This window comes from Nannospalax galili, unplaced genomic scaffold (assembly GCF_000622305.1).
Source record: "Nannospalax galili isolate Female #2095 unplaced genomic scaffold, S.galili_v1.0 scaffold1513, whole genome shotgun sequence".
In the NCBI taxonomy this organism is placed as follows: domain Eukaryota; kingdom Metazoa; phylum Chordata; class Mammalia; order Rodentia; family Spalacidae; genus Nannospalax; species Nannospalax galili.
The window spans coordinates 3,398-23,599 of NW_008333402.1; the positions used below are offsets into that span (position 1 = coordinate 3,398).

General features: G+C 42.2%; 1 protein-coding gene and 1 long non-coding RNA gene across 4 annotated transcripts in view; both read left to right on the forward strand.

The window, feature by feature from the left end:
* Positions 1–5,688: 5,688 nt before the first annotated feature.
* LOC108490581 lies at positions 5,689–6,420 on the forward strand. The gene is made up of 2 exons (XR_001872330.2): positions 5,689–5,827; positions 6,331–6,420. It is a non-coding gene; the product is annotated as an uncharacterized LOC108490581 (long non-coding RNA).
* Positions 6,421–10,091: 3,671 nt separating this feature from the next.
* Positions 10,092–20,202, forward strand: part of Nphp1 (nephrocystin 1) — a 65,057-nt gene continuing 54,946 nt past the window's right edge. For 2 of the 3 annotated variants that reach the window (XM_008828175.3, XM_029561147.1), the window contains exons 1-4: positions 10,092–10,841; positions 13,249–13,322; positions 16,240–16,300; positions 18,046–18,170. In XM_008828175.3, the coding sequence (XP_008826397.1) occupies positions 10,773–10,841; positions 13,249–13,322; positions 16,240–16,300; positions 18,046–18,170 (329 nt within the window). In that variant the 5' untranslated portion in view covers positions 10,092–10,772. The remainder of the gene's footprint in view (positions 10,842–13,248; positions 13,323–16,239; positions 16,301–18,045; positions 18,171–20,202) is intronic. The other variant, XM_008828174.3, reaches the window with a different exon arrangement.

Sequence of the window (20,202 nt, forward strand, 5' to 3'; positions counted from 1 at the left end):
GGGAAAGAAAGCTATCTGAGGAAAGAAATGTGATTCAGATTCTGATGATGATTAGACTTGACTGTAATTCTTTATGAAGGCTCTGTTTACTGTCTCTTTAGTTCAGCTTTAAATGTGTTTTCTGTTGACTATAGTACATTGACTGGTAATGCTCATATCCTGGCATTTTACACGGTTCCATTATATGGCTGGGTGTCTTTACTGTTTTCTATGGGTGTAAGTCGAGAGAAACTCTGGAGTGCTTAAAGTACCCTAAAAGGGTCTCAATTCTCTATTTTTGAGATTGGTTTTGTCATTATGGGATTCTGATATCTTTTTATTAATTTGTATTTTATGTGTATGAGTGTATTGCCTGCATGTACGTGAGTGCACCTGTATCATGCAATGCCGTGGAGGTCAGAGAGGGCTTCAGATTCCCCTGGAACTGTAGTTAAGGGCGGTTCATAACCACCATGTGGGTGCTGGGAATCAAATCCAGGTCCTCTGCAAGAGCAATCAGAGCTCTTGACCGCTGAGCCATCTCTGTAGCCCCATGGTTTCTGGTATCTTTATACAACTCACAGAAACAGAAGTAGAAATAGAAATCCAACAAGGCAGTCCGGGACTAATTCCTAATCAGTGCTGTCCACACAACAGGCTAGGTATCATTTATTGGTGTGAGATGTGCACTTGTAAATGAATCCTAAACACTTCATTGTGGAATGTATTTCAAGAACTATTAAAGACTTGCCCACTTACTGTGAATGCAGCATGTCGATATTGAATCAGCCAATGGCAGCAGGAACTTGTCAGGTTGTGAACACGTTGCCTTATTTAAAGGATCCTCATTGCTTCCATCTTAAAGCATGCATTAAAAAGTAGTCAAGGAAGCAGTTTAGGATGTTAGCCTTAGGAATGTTATTGACCCCCCTGAATTAAACAACTTATATTAGGTAAAAATCATTATTATTATTATTATTATTATTATTAGTCTTTTTGAACAGGGTCTTCCTGTAACCCCAGCTGGCCTGGAACTATGTAGACCAGGCTAGCCTTTGCCTTGAACACAGAGATCCACCTGCCTCTGCCTCGTGAGTGCTGGGATTAAAGGCGTGCACCACCACGCTTGGCTGGTAAAAATTACTTTTAAGCTTAAAAGTAAAATTTCTTAGAGCTATTGAATCACATTAAACTCCTTGGTTTACAATTGATAAAACTGAGATGCAGAGAAAGTTCATGTTTTATTTTAATTATCCCACTTTTCTTTCAAAATTCAGACACTGGGATGTGTCTCCATGGTGGTGCTCTTGGCTAGTGTGACCACGCTTGGCTGGTAAAAATTACTTTTAAGCTTAAAAGTAAAATTTCTTAGAGCTATTGAATCACATTAAACTCCTTGGTTTACAATTGATAAAACTGAGATGCAGAGAAAGTTCATGTTTTATTTTAATTATCCCACTTTTCTTTCAAAATTCAGACACTGGGATGTGTCTCCATGGTGGTGCTCTTGGCTAGTGTGCACAATGCCCTGGCTTTGCTCTCTAGCAATATGTCTAGTTCTCCCAACTTGCTGTAACCTAGACTCCCTTGGGAAGAGACTCTCAGTGAGGAACTATTTAGATCAGGTAGGCATGTCCATGGGGATTGTTTTTATTATGCTGTTCAGTGTGGGAAGACCCAGCCCACTGTGGGAGGCACCATTCCCTGGAGTTATGTCCTGGACTGTGTGAGAGTGGAGAAGGTAAGCTGAGGACTAGAAGGGCACCTGAATCCATTTCTTTCTGATCTTGACAGTGGGTTTGATGTGAGTGGCTGTCTCAAGCTCCTAGCCATGTGACTTCTTGGCAGAAATGAACTGTAACCTGGAATTGTGAGCTAATAGAAACCTTTCTCATCTAGTTTGCTTTTTGTCAGGGTACCTTATCACAGCATCAGAAATCAAACTGGAGGAATAAAGACAGTCTAACCAGCCACACAAACACTGTCCCTCATCATCAATACCAAGTGGCCACTGTATACCTAATACTAGGCCTGTTCTAGGAACTTGAGGTTCAGTAGAACACAATGGAGATGAAAATCCCTGCCCTCCAGTGCTTTGGTTATAGCAATAAACAGAAAATATAATAGACAGGGAGATCAGGCTGCTGTTTCCTCTTGATTGAAGCATTCTCTCTTAGAGGAAGGAGGAGGAGATTCATTAGACTCAGGAAGCTAATGAAACTTGTTATAAAACTCGGGAAGCCCATGAAAGCTACTAGATTCACAAGGCCAGGTCCCTTCCTGAGGTCATAAAATCAGTTAACACTTGCTAAAGAAGCAGAGACTCTGGTGGAGCTGCCTGAAGGTGGGCTTCATGGATGCAGTTTTTATAAGTGGTCACCTTTGCTGGGGTCAACTTTTCAGAGTTGCAGTTGCCTTTGAGTCATTCATGCACCCGTGTAATAACCCCAATAAACTCTGGCTCACCAGGCTAGATTTGAGTGGAATGCTTTCTTTGTGCCCTATCTAGGGAGCACAAACAGTTTTCACATCTCACCCAGAAGTCACACAACATAAGCCATATGTGGAAGGCAGAAAGTGCTAGAGGATTATTAAGAAGAGTCATGGTGCTCAGGAGTGGTGAGAGTAGGGGTGGTTGGATGTGTGATACTTAAATAATTGAGGATGACAGTGGTTTGTTGATCTTTGAAGTGAGGCTGGGTCAGGCCTTTGGTCTAAAAGAGTGCACAGCCACTTGTTGGCCTCCCTTCAAAGGTTGTTGTATTCCTTCTCTACTGTTGTATATGATACAGTAATGCATATTTTCTTTGTCCACTTTTCTGGCATATACCTCCTAAAATCTTTGGACTCCTTATAGTGACAGGAATGTTTTTATTATGCTAATTAGATGACTGGTGGCCACTAGATAACTTCAGGATGGGGACTGGTCACTGGAAAGACTAAGGCATGATTAGAAGATTGGGCTTTTAGCTCCATACCCAGTCTTTAGGGAGCGGAAGGATGGAAAGTTGAAGTGAAAGATGAAGTTGATTATTAATAATTAATGATTTAACTACATAAACAACCAAAAGGTTTGGGTTCAAATGAGTGTCTGGAAAGTTGAACACCTACAGATGCCTATGTTATTGTCTAGAATCTTAATGAGGTTAGTTTTCTTTGTTAATAAAAGAATTAAAAGGCAGGAAGAATCTCAGACATATCAGGAAACAAACTTTATCAAAAGTAAAGAAATATACACACACATACACACACACTCACACCAAGAGGAGGTCTTTCCACAAGTGGAGAGGGGATTTGGAAGCCAAAAGCCAAGGCCCCTAGGAGCACCTGGGTCTTTTGAGTGTTCTTGGTGGTATAGGGCAGGTCCCCTTCCCCTAATTTTGGATTGGTCAACTTAAACAAAGAAGAAATGGCTGATAGGCCCATAACTCCAAGCTGAGATGTCCAAGACCAGTCTTGGACTTACCTAGACTGGTCTGGACAAGTCAGACAGAAGGAGGCCTTATCAGCAGAAAAAATAGCCTGTCAGATCTTTGTCTCCAGTGAGGAAGAAGCCAGAAGTTTGCCATCTTACACCTTATCAGTGGCCCTTTCCCTGTCTGCCTGTCAGGGATCTGCCTAACTTCTGCTTCCCTTCCCTGGAAGGTACCATAAAGAGGGCATGGGCAGTCCCTAGCCTTCCCCATATACCCTACCCTCGCCATCTCTTCCATCTGGTTGTTCATCTGTATCTTTTGCAATATCTTTTATAATAAATCAGTAAATATAAGTGAAATGTTTCCCTGATCTCTGTGATCTGCTCTTGCAAATTAGTCAAATTTTCAGGAATGTGGGAATGACATAATATGGACACACTATGGGCATATGACATTTATCTAGCCTTGCAGCATAATGTAAACAAGCTCACTGAGCCATGTGATCCTCTTGTGACCTGTGCATATGACTTTAATCCCTCATGAACCTTCCTTGCTCTCTACCCAAAATAATATATGAATGTGTATGTACATACGAATGCTTTACACATCATAGTGCTGCAAACAGCACTTACCTCATTGCAAACAATGAGAGAAATTATTTGTAGTTTTGTGTGTGGTATTCTGGGTCTAGGGATCAAAGGGAAAAATTCTTCTCTGATAAGTAAGGGTCTGAATTTACCTCCCAATTTCATGCTGGAGATAGTTTTTCAATAAAGAATCAGTGAAGTCCTTGCTCAGGAGCACAGTTCTGAGAGACATCTGAAGGATTTCAGATCTGTACTTGGCCTTAAAATGGATACTAAAAGCCAGGCTGTTTTCTAAATTAAGGCATAAATCCAATGTAGCTTAAATGCTACGGAGAAGCAGCTTATGGGAACTCCTGATTTAGAAATGTAATGAGTTTGTTTTTTTGTTTTTGTCATATATTTTTTCCTATCCCAACAATGTTGATTCATTAGTCTGGCTTAACAATGCCCCCCCCCAAACATGTGCTGTCCAATATGGTGGCCACTAGCCCCATGGCTAGTATGACTGAATAGCTAGCTTTTTCATTTTTTAAGGTATTTAATGAATTTCCATTTAATCTAAAAACATATTCTCACTCTATTATTGGAAAAAGATGTATTTAGAACAGCCAGGTATATGAATCCACTTTTTCAATTATAAGCTTTGTGAAATGTAGGAACTTCTTATAATTTGAATATGTTCCCTACACACTGAGTGTTGCCTGCTTGATTGCCAGCTAGTAGCACTACTTTGGGAGCTTCTAGAAATTTTAGGAGGCAAGACCTAGTTGGAGGAAGAGATTGTTGGAGAGGTCCCTTTCTCACTCTCTCTGCTTCCTGTCTGTCAAGTGAGATAAAGAATCTCCCCATCACATTTTTCTGTTTTTATGATGTTCTGCCCAATGCATGGAGTCAAGCAACTATGGAGCAAAGTCTCTGAAATAGTGAGCCAAAATAAATCCTTTCCCAGTTCTCTCACGGATTTCGATTATAGCAATGCAAAAGTAAATAACAGTAAGAGGGTATCGATCAAATGTCTCCACTCAACATTCAGTGTTCAAATCGAGAAGTGCTGTTAGTTATGTAGACTAGATTTCAAAAGCTAAGTATTTTTTTAGGATCTCGTTTAGTAATTTGGAAGATGATTATATGTGAAATGAGAAACACTGTATATATTGGGATAAGCAAAATGTATTATTAAAATCAATTTAGTCTGTTTCTATTCATTTATTTTAAAATCAAGTTACCAGAAACTTTGTTGCTGAGAAATACAGAGGTGCTCAATTTACAGTTGAGTTGATGGCACCAACTCAGCTAACAATGCAAGGCAATATCTGACTGATGTCAAACAAGAAATGCTGCTAGACCCAAGTGGAGTAAACAAAGAGCTTTCCAGAAACTGAGAACGTCTGTTTCTGTCAGATTCTGCTGGACCCAAGAGCCACAAGGACCAGCTCCGCCTTCCTTGCGCTCCGCGCCCCGCCCCCGAGCGAGCGCGCTGTGCCGTGTGACCCCAGCGCCGCTCCGTAGTTCTCTCTATTCACTTGGTGTGGCAATGGCGGACGTGTCCGAGAGGACGCTGCAGGTGTCCGTGCTGGTGGCTTTCGCCTCTGGAGTGCTCCTGGGCTGGCAGGCGAACCGGCTGCGGAGGCGCTACTTGGACTGGAGGAAGCGGAGGTTGCAGGACAAGCTGGCTATGACGCAGAAGAAGCTGGACCTGGCCTGAGCGCGCGTGCTGACCTTGCCTGGACACCAGGCCTGGCCGCCCGGGGGCCCGAGAGCCCAGCGCTCACACCGGGGCACAGCCTCCGAGGCCCCAGTGCGGTGAGAGGCTCCCGCAGGGACGCCTTTGATCGCTCTCGGCAGGTGACTTGCTCCCAACTTCAGAAAGAGGAAATAGTTTTGTTTTGTCTAATAGCTCATTCTTGGGTGTTGATGCCTCAGTTCACTGCGGGTGTTTAATGGGAATGCCTTACCCCAGGCAGCGTAGTTGCAGCTTAACGTTTAACTCTAAAGTGGAAAATGCGGGAACAAAGTCAAAAAAAGAAATGAGTGATTGGGAAGTATTTCACACAACCCCCTCCAAAATTCGTTTTTATAAGATTCGGGGTAGCATGTGGGACTTAGTGCTCTTTGACGCTTTGTAAACTCCAGTTCGAAGTCTTAGGTTGTTGGTAGCGAATTAAAGTATAAAAAGCTTTAGCTTGGACCCCAGGAGCCTTGTATTTAGTCATAGCTCTTTCATCAGGCTGTGTAACATAAGTTTTCAGGTTCTTCTCTTGTCTGTAACACCAATCTGTAGTTAACTTTACAATAATTCGAAGTTAATATGTATTACTAATTTTTCCCATCTGTTCTGTTTCCAACAGCTTGTCGAAGATGGATTGTAGAGCACTGGGAAGAAACAATCTCTTGCACTTTATGAATCTATTTTTAAAATAAAAAAAAATTTAAATAGCTTTGAATTTTCTCTTTTTTCCACCATGGAAAGGAATGTTTTGCCTGCCATTCAGTTTACTGCAGTAAGAGATCAGAATTCTGAAAGCTCATAGTCTTTTTGAGCCAATACCTTCTTCAGAATCTTTAATATCCTTAGAACAACCAGGAGGCAGACTTTGTCAAGGGACCATTATGAGCCCTTTTTCTGGACCTACTCAAGAAAGCAAGGAGCTATGTAAAATGACTGAAGGATGATAGGTGTAAGGTCTTTGCACTTTGAAGAGTGACTGTTTATTCTAAATGCAGAGGGCAGAATCCTTATGTGTCATTATGGAGTGAGTGTACATGTGAGTGAGAAACCCTCTTGAATAGCCCTCAGAGATAAATCCCAGCCATGTCAAGAGTGACCAAGTCCTGATGGTTGTTTGTTTTTATTATTTTTGTTTTATGTGTATTTGTGTTTTGCCTGCATGTAAGTGTACCCATGTCATACAGTGCCCACAGAGGTCAGAAGAGGGCATCAGATCCCCTGTAACTGGAGTTACTGACTGTAGTTAGCTGCCATGTGGGTGCTGGGAACTGAATCCAGGTCCTCTGAAAGAGCAGCCAGTGCTGTTAACCCCTAAGCATCAATCCAGCCTGTGTTTTTGTTTTTGTTTTTTAATAAGAGGCATTTCCTAGCACATGATCCTGCTCATTCTTAAGAAAATTTTATGTCTCAGCTCCATTTAACATGAGAAAGGTCAGAAAAGGTTTGTGCAGAAAGCCTCCTGTGTGCCCATTTCTTGGGATGATAACTTACTTCCAACTTTGTTCTCATGTTTTTCTGTGAATATAGTATTCACAGTATTCAAGGGCTGAAATGTTGGTTCTTAGAGCTCCATCTCAGATAAGCCCAAGTTGGGTGAAGATGTTTAGTTACCATCTTTCATGGAGGCTTAGTTGAGGATCTTTGAGATAGAGTAGGTTTCTGTGTGTGTGTGTGTGTGTGTGTATGAGGGCCAGAGGTTGGCTTCAGGTATCTTCCAAGATTGCTCTCCACCTTTTCTTTTTCCTCGTGTGTGTATAGTGTATGTGCATGCAAGTATGTGTGCTTGCATGTATGTGGGGTGCACATGTGTCCGTAGACCTGATACTGACATAGGGACTGCTACATCCACTTGGCATTTATATGTGTTCTGGGGATCTGAACTTGTCATCACACTTTCTTGTTTTGTTTTGAGATGGGGTCTCCCTGTAGCCCCAGCTGGCCTGCAACTCTCTATATAGACCAGGCTGGCCTCAGTCTTACAGAGATCCGCCTGTCTGCCTGCCTCCTGAGTGCTGGGATTAAAGGTACCCACTACCACACTTGGTTCATTAACAACTGACCCATCTCCCCAGCTCTCCACCTTCCTTTTTTCAGGCAGGGTCTCACAACCTGGAACTCACAGTTGTCTAGGCTGGCTAGCCTGTGAGCTTCAGGGATCTGCCTGTCTCCAACTCCCCCCCACCCCCACTGGGCCCTCAGCACTAGAGTTATTGACTGCTCTTTTGTCCCCTGTCCCAGGCTTTTACATAGGTGCTGGGTATTTGAAGGCAGGTCTTCATGCTTGTGCAGTAGGCATTTTACTACTTGAGCCATCTCCCCAGACCAGGTTAGGTTTCTTGAAGCATATATTGCCCCAAACTGAAAATGTGCAAGGTTAAATATCTGAGTTGTGGCTGCAATAGTTCTGTTGCTTTGGGCCTGTTTTTCTGCTGTGTTTCTGTTAGATCTGGTCCTGGAGTATTAAGCCTTTCTCATTTCCTAAGTGTAGCATCTTATATGTTATCCCTGGACATTCCTTTCTAAGCATGTTCTTACTCCTGAGACTGTATTCCACTGCATACTAATCTTGTTTTCTGCCTACTACCTGTTTATGCTGAACTTGTGTACATCTGTCAAATTTTTTCCTTCAAGTTTACCCCACTTAGATGTGTGGAGTCTTCCACTGCCAAGAAATGCTGTGCATGGAGATAGTACTTTTTCTGCCTTAGCCAAAATTGGAATCAGAAAGTTGGGAGTCAGAAGCCCCAACCAGTCAGATACCTTGGGAATGACATACTGTTAACTTATTGAAATATGTGCTCCCTCCCTTTCCTGTCACCTCCATTTATCACAGCCTCTTGCCTTCTTGGTTGGCTTATTTCTACTGTCTACCCTCATCCTTTTCTGCCCCTTCTGGACTTCTCAGACCTGCTCCACTCTACATGTTTTCCATTACACCATGGACCTCAGCTTCAGCAGCCAAATCATACTCTACTTGGCCTCTTTAGTTTCAACAGAGAAAGACACTTCACCTTTCTGATATGGCTCACTTAAGTACCATGAGCTCTATTGTGACTACATCATACTTCTTGTTTTTCAGCAATGTTTCTTCATGTTCCATGACCTCTTGGTTAATATCTCTCCTTACTAGTACACCATTGTCAACTACATGAGAAGATAAAGGCTCTTGGGCTGAAATTCCCTCATCTCTCTTTTTTCCAGTAACTGTCCAGAGTAGTGTGTGTGTGTGTGTGTGTGTGTGTGTGTGTGTGTGTGTGTGTGTGTGTTGTTTAAATCAGGGCTGCTCATGTCAGCTAGGGAGTTTTAAAATTACCAATCCATGCATGCTACTCTACAGAGATTTTGGTTAATGTAGTTGGGGTATCACTTAGGCATTAGGTTTTTAAAACTCCCCAGGTGACTGTAGTCAACCCAGTGGTTTTGCGGTTCTACCTCAATCACTTCTAATCAAGAGTGACCCTGGTTATATACATCTTCCCCAAGGATGTTGTTCTCTCGTCAAAATCTCTTTCAGGCATATTCAATCTCTGCTTTTCCTTTAAACACATGACTCTTGACTTAAAATTCTCTTAGTTGAGGGGCTAGAGCAATGCTGAGCAGTTAAGAGCACTGGCTATGATTCCCAGCACCCACACGGTGGCTAACAACTTTCTGTAACTCCAGTTTCAGGGGAATTCAATGCCTTCTTCTGAATGCTGAGTGTTGTGCGTCACAGATGCGCTTATATGCAAGCAATTCACTCATAAAAATAATAAAATTCTAAAAAATTCTTAGTTGACCCTAATGAGAATGAACCAATTATAATCATAGACAATACAGCATTTTACAAACATGGAATGGACACACACACACATAAAAAAAAAAAAAACCCAGCACACACTTCATGATTCTATTATACAGTTCATAGGAGGCAAATAAATTTATGCTGTTCTAAATCAGGATACTGTTTACCTTTGACAGTGGGTAGGGACTAGGAGGGAAAGACTACTAAGGCACATGTAATAATACTGTTTTTAAAGTCTGGATGCCATTACCTTGGGTGTGTACCATGTGTGGCAATCCAGTGGGCTGTTTATGTTTGCACACTTTATACTTGAAGTTAAAAAGTATATAAGTAAAAGTTCAGCCTTACCTGTGCAATCAACATATGTTTGTCCTAAAGAACACTAATTTATGTTAGTATGACCCATCAACTGGGAGGTGAATTTGTATTATCTTTTTAAAAAATATTATTTAAAATTTTTTTAAAATATATTTTATTATTTTCATTTTATGTGTACGAGTGCATTGCCTGCATGTACGTGAGTGCACCCCTGTCGTGCAGTGCCGTGAAGGTCAGAAGAGGGCGTCGGATTCCCCTGGAACTGGAGTTAAGGACGGTTCGTAGCCGCCATGTGGGTGCTGGGACTCGAACCCGGGTCTTCTGCAAGTACAGTCAAGTGTTCTTAACTGCTGCGCCATCTCTCCAGCCCCGTATTAGCATCTTTCTTAAGTCCAGTGTTGCTGTCGTGGCGTCTGGGATTTGAATTTAGAAGATTCAGTACCACTCGGGGAAATTGTATCAGCTTCCAGAGAGTGGTCGTAAACGGGCTCGTGAGAAATCACTGTTCATAGACTTGCCACACAGCAGGGCCGCTAGCTTCAGAATTCAGGGAGGACAACATGCAAAATCCGAATGAAGAGAAACTTCAGCAATACCCCGATGGCGAAGAATTTTTAAATCGCCTTTTGGAGTAAGAATATGAAGAATCACGCGTCCCATGAAGGCCCTAGGAAAGTTCTTGTTCAAACTGGATATGAGGGTTAGTTTTGCAAAACTAGCATCGGAAAACAACAAGAAACAGAGCGCCAACCGGCGCGGCGCCTGGTGGTGCAGTCTGGGACTCCGGGGCACCCCAATCCCCACGAATCAGCGAGGAAAGGGAGAACCATAGGCAGAGCCAGGGTGGAGAACTTACGCGGAAGGGGCTGCGAGGCGCGCAGTGACGACGTCCTATTGCCGCGCCGCCACCTCCGTTTCCCTGGCAACCGCCGCGGACCCGCCTGGCGTCTGCCCCAGCCATGCTCTCCCGGCGGGCCCGGGACCCGATGCAGGTGCTGCGGCGCCGCGACCGGGAGTTGAAGCTGCAGGTAGGCCGCGGGCCCGGCCGGGAGGCGGGGCCCGGCCGGGAGGCGAGGCCCGGCCCGGGCAGAGGCGGGGAGCGGCCGCCGAGGACCCCCGTTTCCATCACTGGGCTGCGCGGGATGCCGCAACACCGCAGCACCGAGCTCCCGCTCTAACCCTGCCCCCCAGCCACAGGCGAACCCTGAACCCTGAGAGTCAGGATTATCCGCTAACACCCTACCCCATCCAACAACTCTGCTGTGACCCCAGGCAGCGCCGTGACCCACCTCATCCTCCCCAGCCTAAACGTCAGCCCTCACCAGGTTCATCCCAGCTCCGCGCCGGGATTCTCTTCATGTCCCCGGATGTCCCAGGTTCTCCAGCTCCTTGGAGCCTTCTTGTCTTGCAGCGGAGGTTATTGCTTCTTGAAACTCCTAGGAATAGGTATCAACCATTGTTCTCAGTATGTGAGAACGTGGAGATCCGATAAATTGAGTCAAGGACAGGAAATTGGTTACTTGTTAACATAAGATAAATTAATTTCAAATTTGCAAAGAAGTTATCTTCTTAAAATATCATTACTTTAGTGCTAGGGGAGAAGTGATAAAGCAGGCACTGTCCTGGTGTGTAAGCTACAGCATTTTTGGACAGCATATTGACAAGATGTAGCAAATATTGATGCTCCTCTGCAGGGTGACTACATTTCTAGGAATCCACCATCTGAAATCATTAAAAATAGGGGCAGAGGTTGATATACAAAAGTGTTTGTCACAGTATTGCTTATAATAGAAAAAACTGGATATGATTAAATGAACAGTATTAGGGGAATGGATAAAATAATCCATAAGTGGATTATTGTTACATAGGGTTTTCAGTTCTTGAAGGAAGAAAGATTCGAGTCTAGAGTGGGCTACCCCCGGAGCTGGAGAGCAGCCTGGTGGGTTCTGCCATTGGGGGTTTTAAACAAGTTTTAACAAATGCTTCTGAGGTAGGTGGCATATCCATGGCCCCTTTTCCCTCCCAAATCATGGTGGACTGTACCTCCCCTTTAGGGTATTTCTTCTGGTGAGTTTCTAGAAAAGCCCACAGGGTGAGGCATGTGTGTGATTATAATGTGATGATATAATGAAGTTGGAGTCTTTTGAAGATGCAGACCCTTTGCTAGGGCACATGTGTTGAGAAAGTGCTCTTGGCACATTAGCTTCTGATAAATGGAACAGTCTACCTGGAGTTTCAAGAATGTTTAACCACAAAGGGACATTCTGTCAGGAGACACAGCAACCAAGGCACAGCTTCAGTTCCCGGGCTGACATCATATCTGATACCTTACCTAACCAGTATCGTTATGATGGAATCTGATAATACTGTGACCAGACTTGTGCTGGAGCTTTTAATGTGATTGGGGAAACATTTGTGAGAAATTATCAAGTTAGAAAAAAGAATAGAACGTGGGATACACAGTATTTCAAACAGCATTAGCTCGTGCAACTACGTTTTTCTTTATTCACTCACTTTGCCTTTTCCACCTAATCTATAGAAAAGCCAAGGAAAAGCCAGGTGTGGTAGTGCACACACCTTTGATGCCAGCACTTGGGAGCCAGAGGCAGGTGGATCTCTGTGAGTTCAAGGCCAGCCTGGTCTACATAGTGAGTACCAGGCCAGCTGGGGCTACAGGGAGACCCTGGCTCAAAAAGACCAAAAAAAAAAAAAAAAAAAAAAAAAGGCCAAGGACATATACATCTATTTTGTGAGTACATTAACAAAGGAAATAGTGCTTATAAAATACCAAGTCAAGAGAAAGTCCTGGTAGAGTCCAGTGGATTTTACTCAGTAATAAGGAATAAATGGAAATACACAGCATGGAAATACCTCCAAAGCACAATGCACAGGAAGGGTTAGACAGAGTGTGTGCTGTTTGGGTACATTTATAGAAATGTTCAGGAGCAAGCAGAATTCATTTTGGGTGGAAAAAAGTCAGTAGGTTTATCTCAGAAGGGATAGGATGAGGATTAATTGGAAAGGAAATGAAGGAACTATCTAGGGCATTTTTCTCAATCTTCCTAAGGCTTTGGCTTATAAATATATATATATATATATTTGTTAAAATGCATTAAATATATACTTCAGATTTGTGTATCTCCACATGTATGAATTTTATATTAGTGACCTCTAGCTAGTGGCACCAGTGGTGCATTATTTGAGGACAGCGTATTGGTGACTTATATAAAAAGAGATGGGTACATAGACCAGATAAGTACAGTAAAATGTTGATGGCAGAATCCAGGTAGTGGGTATTTGCTATAAAATTCTACTTTTGTATGTCTATGCTCAAAACTGTTCATTATATGTTGGGGGAAAAGACTAGTAAAATTTTATTTCCTAAGGTAACATGATACTTAGTGTGATGTTTTAAACTGTCTGTATTTGTCATAGGTTGATAGTTTGGTTGCTGAGAGCCAACTTAAAGGAGCTCTAGAACCCAGTAAAAGGAAAGATATTTACCAAAGGTAAAGTGTGCTACTTACAGGTGCTTTCTCGGAACTATATGTCTATTTCAATGAGTGGTATTTAAATATTTAACCATAAGGCACTCTCTCCTCTCCTCCACACTTCTCCCCTCCTCTCTGTCTCTCTCTGTGTGCATGTGTGTAGGTCAGAGGTTAACACTGAAGTGTGGTCCTTGACATCTCTCTTATTTTTTGAGACAGGCTCTCTCCCTAAACTTGGAACTCATCAATTGGCCAGGCTAGGTGGCCAATGAGCTCCAGGGATCCTCCTACCTCTGTCCTGTCCTGAAGGGCTGGAGTGGCAGCACACTCTGGATCCAGCATTATATGTGGGTGCAGGTCCTCATGCTTGATCAGCAGATACTTTACTCACCGAACCTTCTCCCCAGCCTGAGGCCTCTGATATCCCCTTCCTTCCTTTTGTAGTTATACAATCTCCCAAAAGATAAAATAGTAATGGGAAATGATGTTAAGGTAACAGTGAGTGAACTTTTCAAAATGTATCTAAAAATATTGCTTCCTGTTACCTCTGCCTGTCCTCTGTTTTGGAACTTGCTATGTAGAGCAGGCTGGCCCCAAACTCACAGAGATCCACCTGCCTCTGCCTCCCTAGTGCTGGGATTAAAGGCATGTGCTACCACACCCAGCCTCATTATCTTTTAAGAGAAGAATCTTTTGGTCAGAGAAGAGCCAGATCAGAGAAAAGGGAGCTAACAACCTTCTAGTTTCTGTAAGGAAACATTTTCAAAAGTTACTGTACAAGGGTCTTAATTAAATCTAAACTCAATCAAAGGAGTTGGAGGATGTGATTTAATTTATTTTGTCATGCAATATAGCATCTAATCTACAGTTAATGTCTAAAGCAAAACCCAGCTCTGTGTCATTTGGCCTGCAGACCTACCTAAGGCTCTTGTTAGGCAGATGTTATTTAAGGCTCTTTCCTGTCTGGAGTGTCTGCCTGGTGGATCACGCTCTCTTCTGCCTGCTTGGCTTCTTCCTTGTCTTATTGAAGAACCTGGTTCTGTCTTTTTTCCCATGTTATATAAATCTGCTAACATTTCTCTGTAGCTTACCATCCCTCTTCCATTCTTTGCAGTCTTGGAACATGTCCTGTTCCTTTTTTGTGGCATTTCTGGCGGCAGTGAAGCTGCATGTGTGCTTAGTTTAGATCCTGAACCCAAAGTTTTAAATATCAGAACTATTTGAGGATTTAATAATTTTTTAGATGTAAAGGAGGTAATAATAATGATTTATGTATTGTATAAACGTGGTTTTTCCCCTCTGGCTCTTCAGTGAAATTTCTTAGTTTCAGTTCAAACTTCTTTTGGTCAGATAACAGGATGCATGTCAAAATAAAGTGTCATAACTTGAGTCTCATGTGACAGTCTGCAGGGAGGTCGTCCCAGGTGGATCAATGACTAGTGATATCCCAGCTGTTAGGAGCGTTCCACTCTACCATCCTCAGCTAGTTCGTGCTGCCTTTCTCTCCTGCCTTCCTCTTCTCCCAGTTGCAAAGTCCTTAGAGTTTCTGACAACAGAAAGGGGAGGGATTCTCCTCCTGCCTCACGTGGGAGGAGAAATGTGTAGCCTACTCCCATGCTTCCTTAATGTGTCATCGGCCATCCTTCCCACTCCTGACTCCCTGAATCTTCATCAGAGACAGAGCACAGGTGTGTATGGGAGGGGGGTCTCCAGCAAAGAGAAAGGTCGGTGTCAGCCTTTAGGTGGGAACCAGCAGGGTCACCTGCAGTTTGATGCTTCCACTTCTTTCTCTGCCCCTTTCACAAAGGATTTTTTGACCCTGCTTCTATTTGTCACAGCTTATTTTATTTCACTTTCATCTTCAAGAAGAATAAAGACAGCAATTCAAGTAACATAAGTGATTTTAAAAAAAACAGTTGAAAAGGTTTTTTTAATTTTTAAAGATTTTATGTATGTGTATGTGCTTATGTGAGTGTATGTGTACATGTTATGTGGGTGTTTGAGGAGGCCAAAAGAACCCTAGGACTGGAGCCACCTGTCATGGGTGTTGGGAACTGAATTTGCTGCTCTGGAAAAGCAGCAAGCACTCTTAACCACTGAGCCATCTCTCTAGCCCTAGGATTTGATTTTTAAAGGGAATTTCTTATCTTTAGGGACCCTGTCTTTGGGATACCCACCCATTTTTGTATAGCTCATTTGGCTGTCAGAAACTGAAAGTAAACTCTGTGAACTGTGTGTGGAATCACTAGTGTTCTGCCTGTGGTAGAAAGAGGCCTTCTATAGAATCCTTTGTTGTTCTCCACCACCGACTGACCATAGGACCCATTAGAACCTTTTTGGAGGTTTTGGAGGCATTATGCTGAGACACTGCTTACCATTACACTTAGCACAGCATTAGTTTGAGCTGTTTGTATTTTGTTAGTTGTAGCCCCATGACCAGGTCTTTGGTTGATGGAATTAGGGATCTAGAAATGGATTTTAAAGTACCTTGTTTTTTCCTTATTGATGCCTAGAATCTCTGGAGCTCTTTGAGCCTGGGTTGTCCTGTCTGTACAGCTTAGTGCAGGATCATCTTAGCTCATGGGTAGACAAGCAACTTGCACATGGTATTTTAACTATTCATGCAATAGCTAATTGCCTTGCCTGCTCAGAGACTGAATGATTTTATAAAAATAGTTTTCTAGTGGCTGGAGAGATTGCTCAGTGGTTAAGAACACTGGCTGTTCCTGCAGAAGGCCAGGGTTCGAATCCCAGCACCACATGGTTGCTAACAACCATCCATGACTCTAGTTCCAGGGGATCCAATGCCCTCTTCCCTCCACAGACGCTGCACTGCACAGGTGCAGGGATAACACTCATACACATAAAATTAAAATACATAGTTTTTTAGTTCTGACAATAGAAAACTAATTATGATTTCTTTTTAAAATTTTAGATGCATCCAGTTAAAACAGGCAGTAGATGAAAATAAAACTGTTCTTCAAAAATTAAACAAAGTAAGTATGATTAATTATATTATTTAAACATCTCCTTTTATACAAATACCTTAAGAGTGGATGAATTTTAGTTGGTAAGTTCCTGATTTTGCATTAGATATAAAGTCTAACCAGTCAGCTCTGAGTTGCTGTTCTAGTTTGCTTTCTGTTGCTGTAATAAAAACCATGACCGAAAGCAACTTGGGGGAGGAAAGGGTTTGTTGGGCTTATAGGTTACAGTCCGTTATCAAGGGAAGCCAGGGCAGGAGCTCAAGGCAGGAACCTGGAGGCAGGAACTGAAGCAGAGACCATGGAGGAATGCCATGCTGGCTTGCTCCCCATCTCACATCCAGCTGTCTTTTTTACATAGCCCGAGCCCACCTATCTGGGGATGGTGCTGACCACAGTGGGCTAGGCCCTCCTACATCAGTTAGAAACCAAGAAAATGTCCCACAGACATACCTACAGGCCAATCTGATGGAGAAAATTCTTCAACTGAGACTCCCTCTTCCCAGGTTATGTCAAGTATAGAGCAAAGACTAGTCATCACAGTTGTCCAATAAATTTATTACTAAGCTTTGTTTCAAAACAGAGTAGTCAAGACTTCAGATACTGAAAAATTCCAGCTGTGATTGGTTCACCGAGCATTGAGAACTCAGAAAATTTAGACACAACTATCTCAGGGCTTTCTACATTGGATTAGTCATGTGTGTTATACTTTAAAAGTGTTTCACTTTTAATTTCTCTGTGCAGAGAGAATACCTGCTTAAGAGCCTTCTTGTAGCTATAGCCCTCATATCAATGACTCTGTGTAAGAGAGAAGAATAAAAATGGACGCAGCGGTCACTTCAGAATTTTTAAATATGAGCCTGAGCTTCTGTGAGGTATTAAGGACTGAAGACTCACTGTTTCACTAAATTTTCCCCTTCCCACTGGGAGACCTGCCCAGGGTCTCGAGGTCCTGATGAGAATTGACAAATCGACATAAGACAAGGAGGTGGAACCATGGCTTGTCATCATAGGGTCAAAAGGACTTCCAGATCATACTCACAGAGCATTTAAAGTATCTGAAAGAGACTAGAGAGATGGCTCAGGGGCTCAGTGGTTAAGAGCACTGTCTGTATCTGCAGAGGACCCTGGTTCGCTTCCTAGCACCCACAAGGTGGATAACAACCATCTATAACTCCACTTCCAGGGAATCTGATGTCCTCTTATGGCCTCTGTGGGCACTATACACACATGGTACACTTAAATACATTCAGGAAAACACTCATACATATAAAATAAATAAACTTTTAAAAATTAAAAAAGTAGACACCTGAAAGCCATCTCCCTGCCCCACTCTGAACCTCTCCAGTGACAGACTGACCCAAAGTTTGAAAACCTAATTACTCCTGTTTTAAGGATGACAAAGTAATGCTGTCAAAGGGGAAACCATGTCTTCCTGCCAGTAAGTGGCAGAACTTAGGGTTGGCCCTTGTCTTTTGGGCTCCAGAGCCAGTATTCTCTCAAAACTTGTCCCATACTGACTTCGCAGGGTCTATAGTACATAGCAAGGAAACAACGCCCCCAAATGTTTGAATAGTATAATTTTACTTTTTCATTTGGTTTGAATTACAACTCAGTAAACTATATAAACTCTTAATTTACCTAAGGAAAGTATAATCTCACATTGATATTTATTTTGTCTTATGTTTATTGGAGTTTTGTTATTTTATATGAAATATATTAAAGAATTTGAAATGAAATTTTCAATTCTCTCATAGGCTGATGAAGCTGTACCCGTTGGGAACTATGAGAAAAGAAAGGAAGAGGAGCTCAGTCTTTTGGAGAAACTTACCTGTCAACTGCAGGAACTTGCTGTGGGCATAAGCCAAGAAAATGTGCCTGAGTATGACTGTTTGCTTCCTTCCTTGATTCCTTATTTCCTTCCCTCCTTGATTCTTTCCTTTCTTCCTTTCTTTCTTCCTCCCTCCCTCCCTTCCACTATGACATCACTGTTTTTTAATGTTTGATTCAGAACACACATATGGCAGTATAAACATGAATGACAAAAACACTATAGGCAACCAGCATGCATTTGCTGTGGATTAGAGGTTGTGTTAAATCCCATGAGAGATGCAAAGAGCTGTCATAGTCTCTGCCCTTAGACTGTTCACATTCTAGTTTTGGAAACAGAACGGAGGTCTGGGAAGCTAAATAATCCATTGCTAGAAAATAAGCATATGCCCTTAAAGTCAGCCTTGATGCCTAAGAAGGAGATAATTTGGTTGTCTACTTACATTGTTCCTTTTTTTTTTTAAGAATATACATGTTCTTTTAAAAATTGAAGCAGAAACATGCATTGTTTTCTGTTTTTGTTTTTTGGAGAGAGCATTAATAATAGTTGTTACAAATTATGAACAAAGACAAAACCCCTGTAGGTATAAATAAACCTAGTTTGTGGGGAGAAAAAAGTCAGTTATTCAGACCCTTCAAATGCTATTTCCCAATTTGTTTTTTGATACATGTCTCACTATGTATCCCAGGCTGGACTTGAATTTTGAATCTTCTGCTTCAGGCTTCTCAAGACTGTGATTTGCAGGCATATACTACCATGCCCAGCTTATTCCCAGCTTTTTATACTGAACCCCAGGAAGAATTGTGTAGAGGCAAGTATTCTATAATTTCCACTGATTTCCAGCATTGAGAATGGCAGAGTAAACAAAATGTGTCTCACTCCCACCAGAAACAACTATATAATCTGGAGAAAGTATAGAAAGCACCTGTTCAGAGGTATCACACATCAAACAGGCAGGGCAGATAACCTTCACACAGAGAGATGCTCAACGTGAACCCTACATCCAACAGACCTTCCTGGGGATGATTAAGGGGTGTGATGCAAGAAGTGGATCCTAAGCAGGGGACAAGCAGTCTCACTTGAAGAGTCAGAGATCACATTTGAGTTGAAAAGGCTACTGGGACTAAGAAAGCCCAGTACCATAGAGAGAAAGGAGTTGAAGAGAGATACCTACAAAAATCTAAATGGACTTAAGCCACCTAGGGGGGCGATTCCTGAAAGTGTTTGCCAGAAAGCTGAGAGCTTAACAGATTACAGAGATTGGAATAACATCAGAATTAATACCTAGCTGGAGAAAAGAGACCTTAGTGAATTCTTCAGACATTTATTAGAGATCATAGGAAGGCTTATGAGCTAGAAGTAAGGAAAACACCCTAGGAGCAGTAGCTACAAGCTAAGAATGAAGGCAAAATGGAAATAGATGTGTGACAAAGCCTAAAAGTAGACTTTAGGAGGAATCAGGTAAGTTAACTTTGGAACATTACAAATAGCAACTCTCTTTAGAAGATAATTCATCCAAAATATAAATATGTCCATCACAATTTCCAGTGTTAAAAAAATTTCTAGAAATGGGGACTGGAGAGATGGCTCAGTGGTTAAGAGCACTGGCTGCTCTTGCAGAAGACCCAGGTTGATTCCCAGCACCCACATGGTGGCTAACAACAGTAGCTCCAGTTCCAGGGGACTCTGACTCCCTCTTCTGACCTCCACAGGCATTGTATGACACAGGTACACTTCCATGCATGCAGGCAATGCACTTATACACACACACACACACACACACAAATAATAATTTAAAAAATTCCTTGAAATGCAAAAAAACAACCCCACCAAAACCTAAAACCAAAAAACAAACAAACAAACAAAAACATACCCTCAAAGTGATGGAAAAATAAATGACCAATAACCTTCCAGTAAAGGCAGACTTGGATCTGAACCAGACAGTAGGGTTAGCTGACAAGGACTTCTAAATAATGTGATTGATACATTAAAGAAAATAGAGTAAAGAGTGAAAGAATGGGAAAGGATAACAAATATGAAGTGCATTTGAGCATATGAGTAATCAAATGACTATTCTATGAAA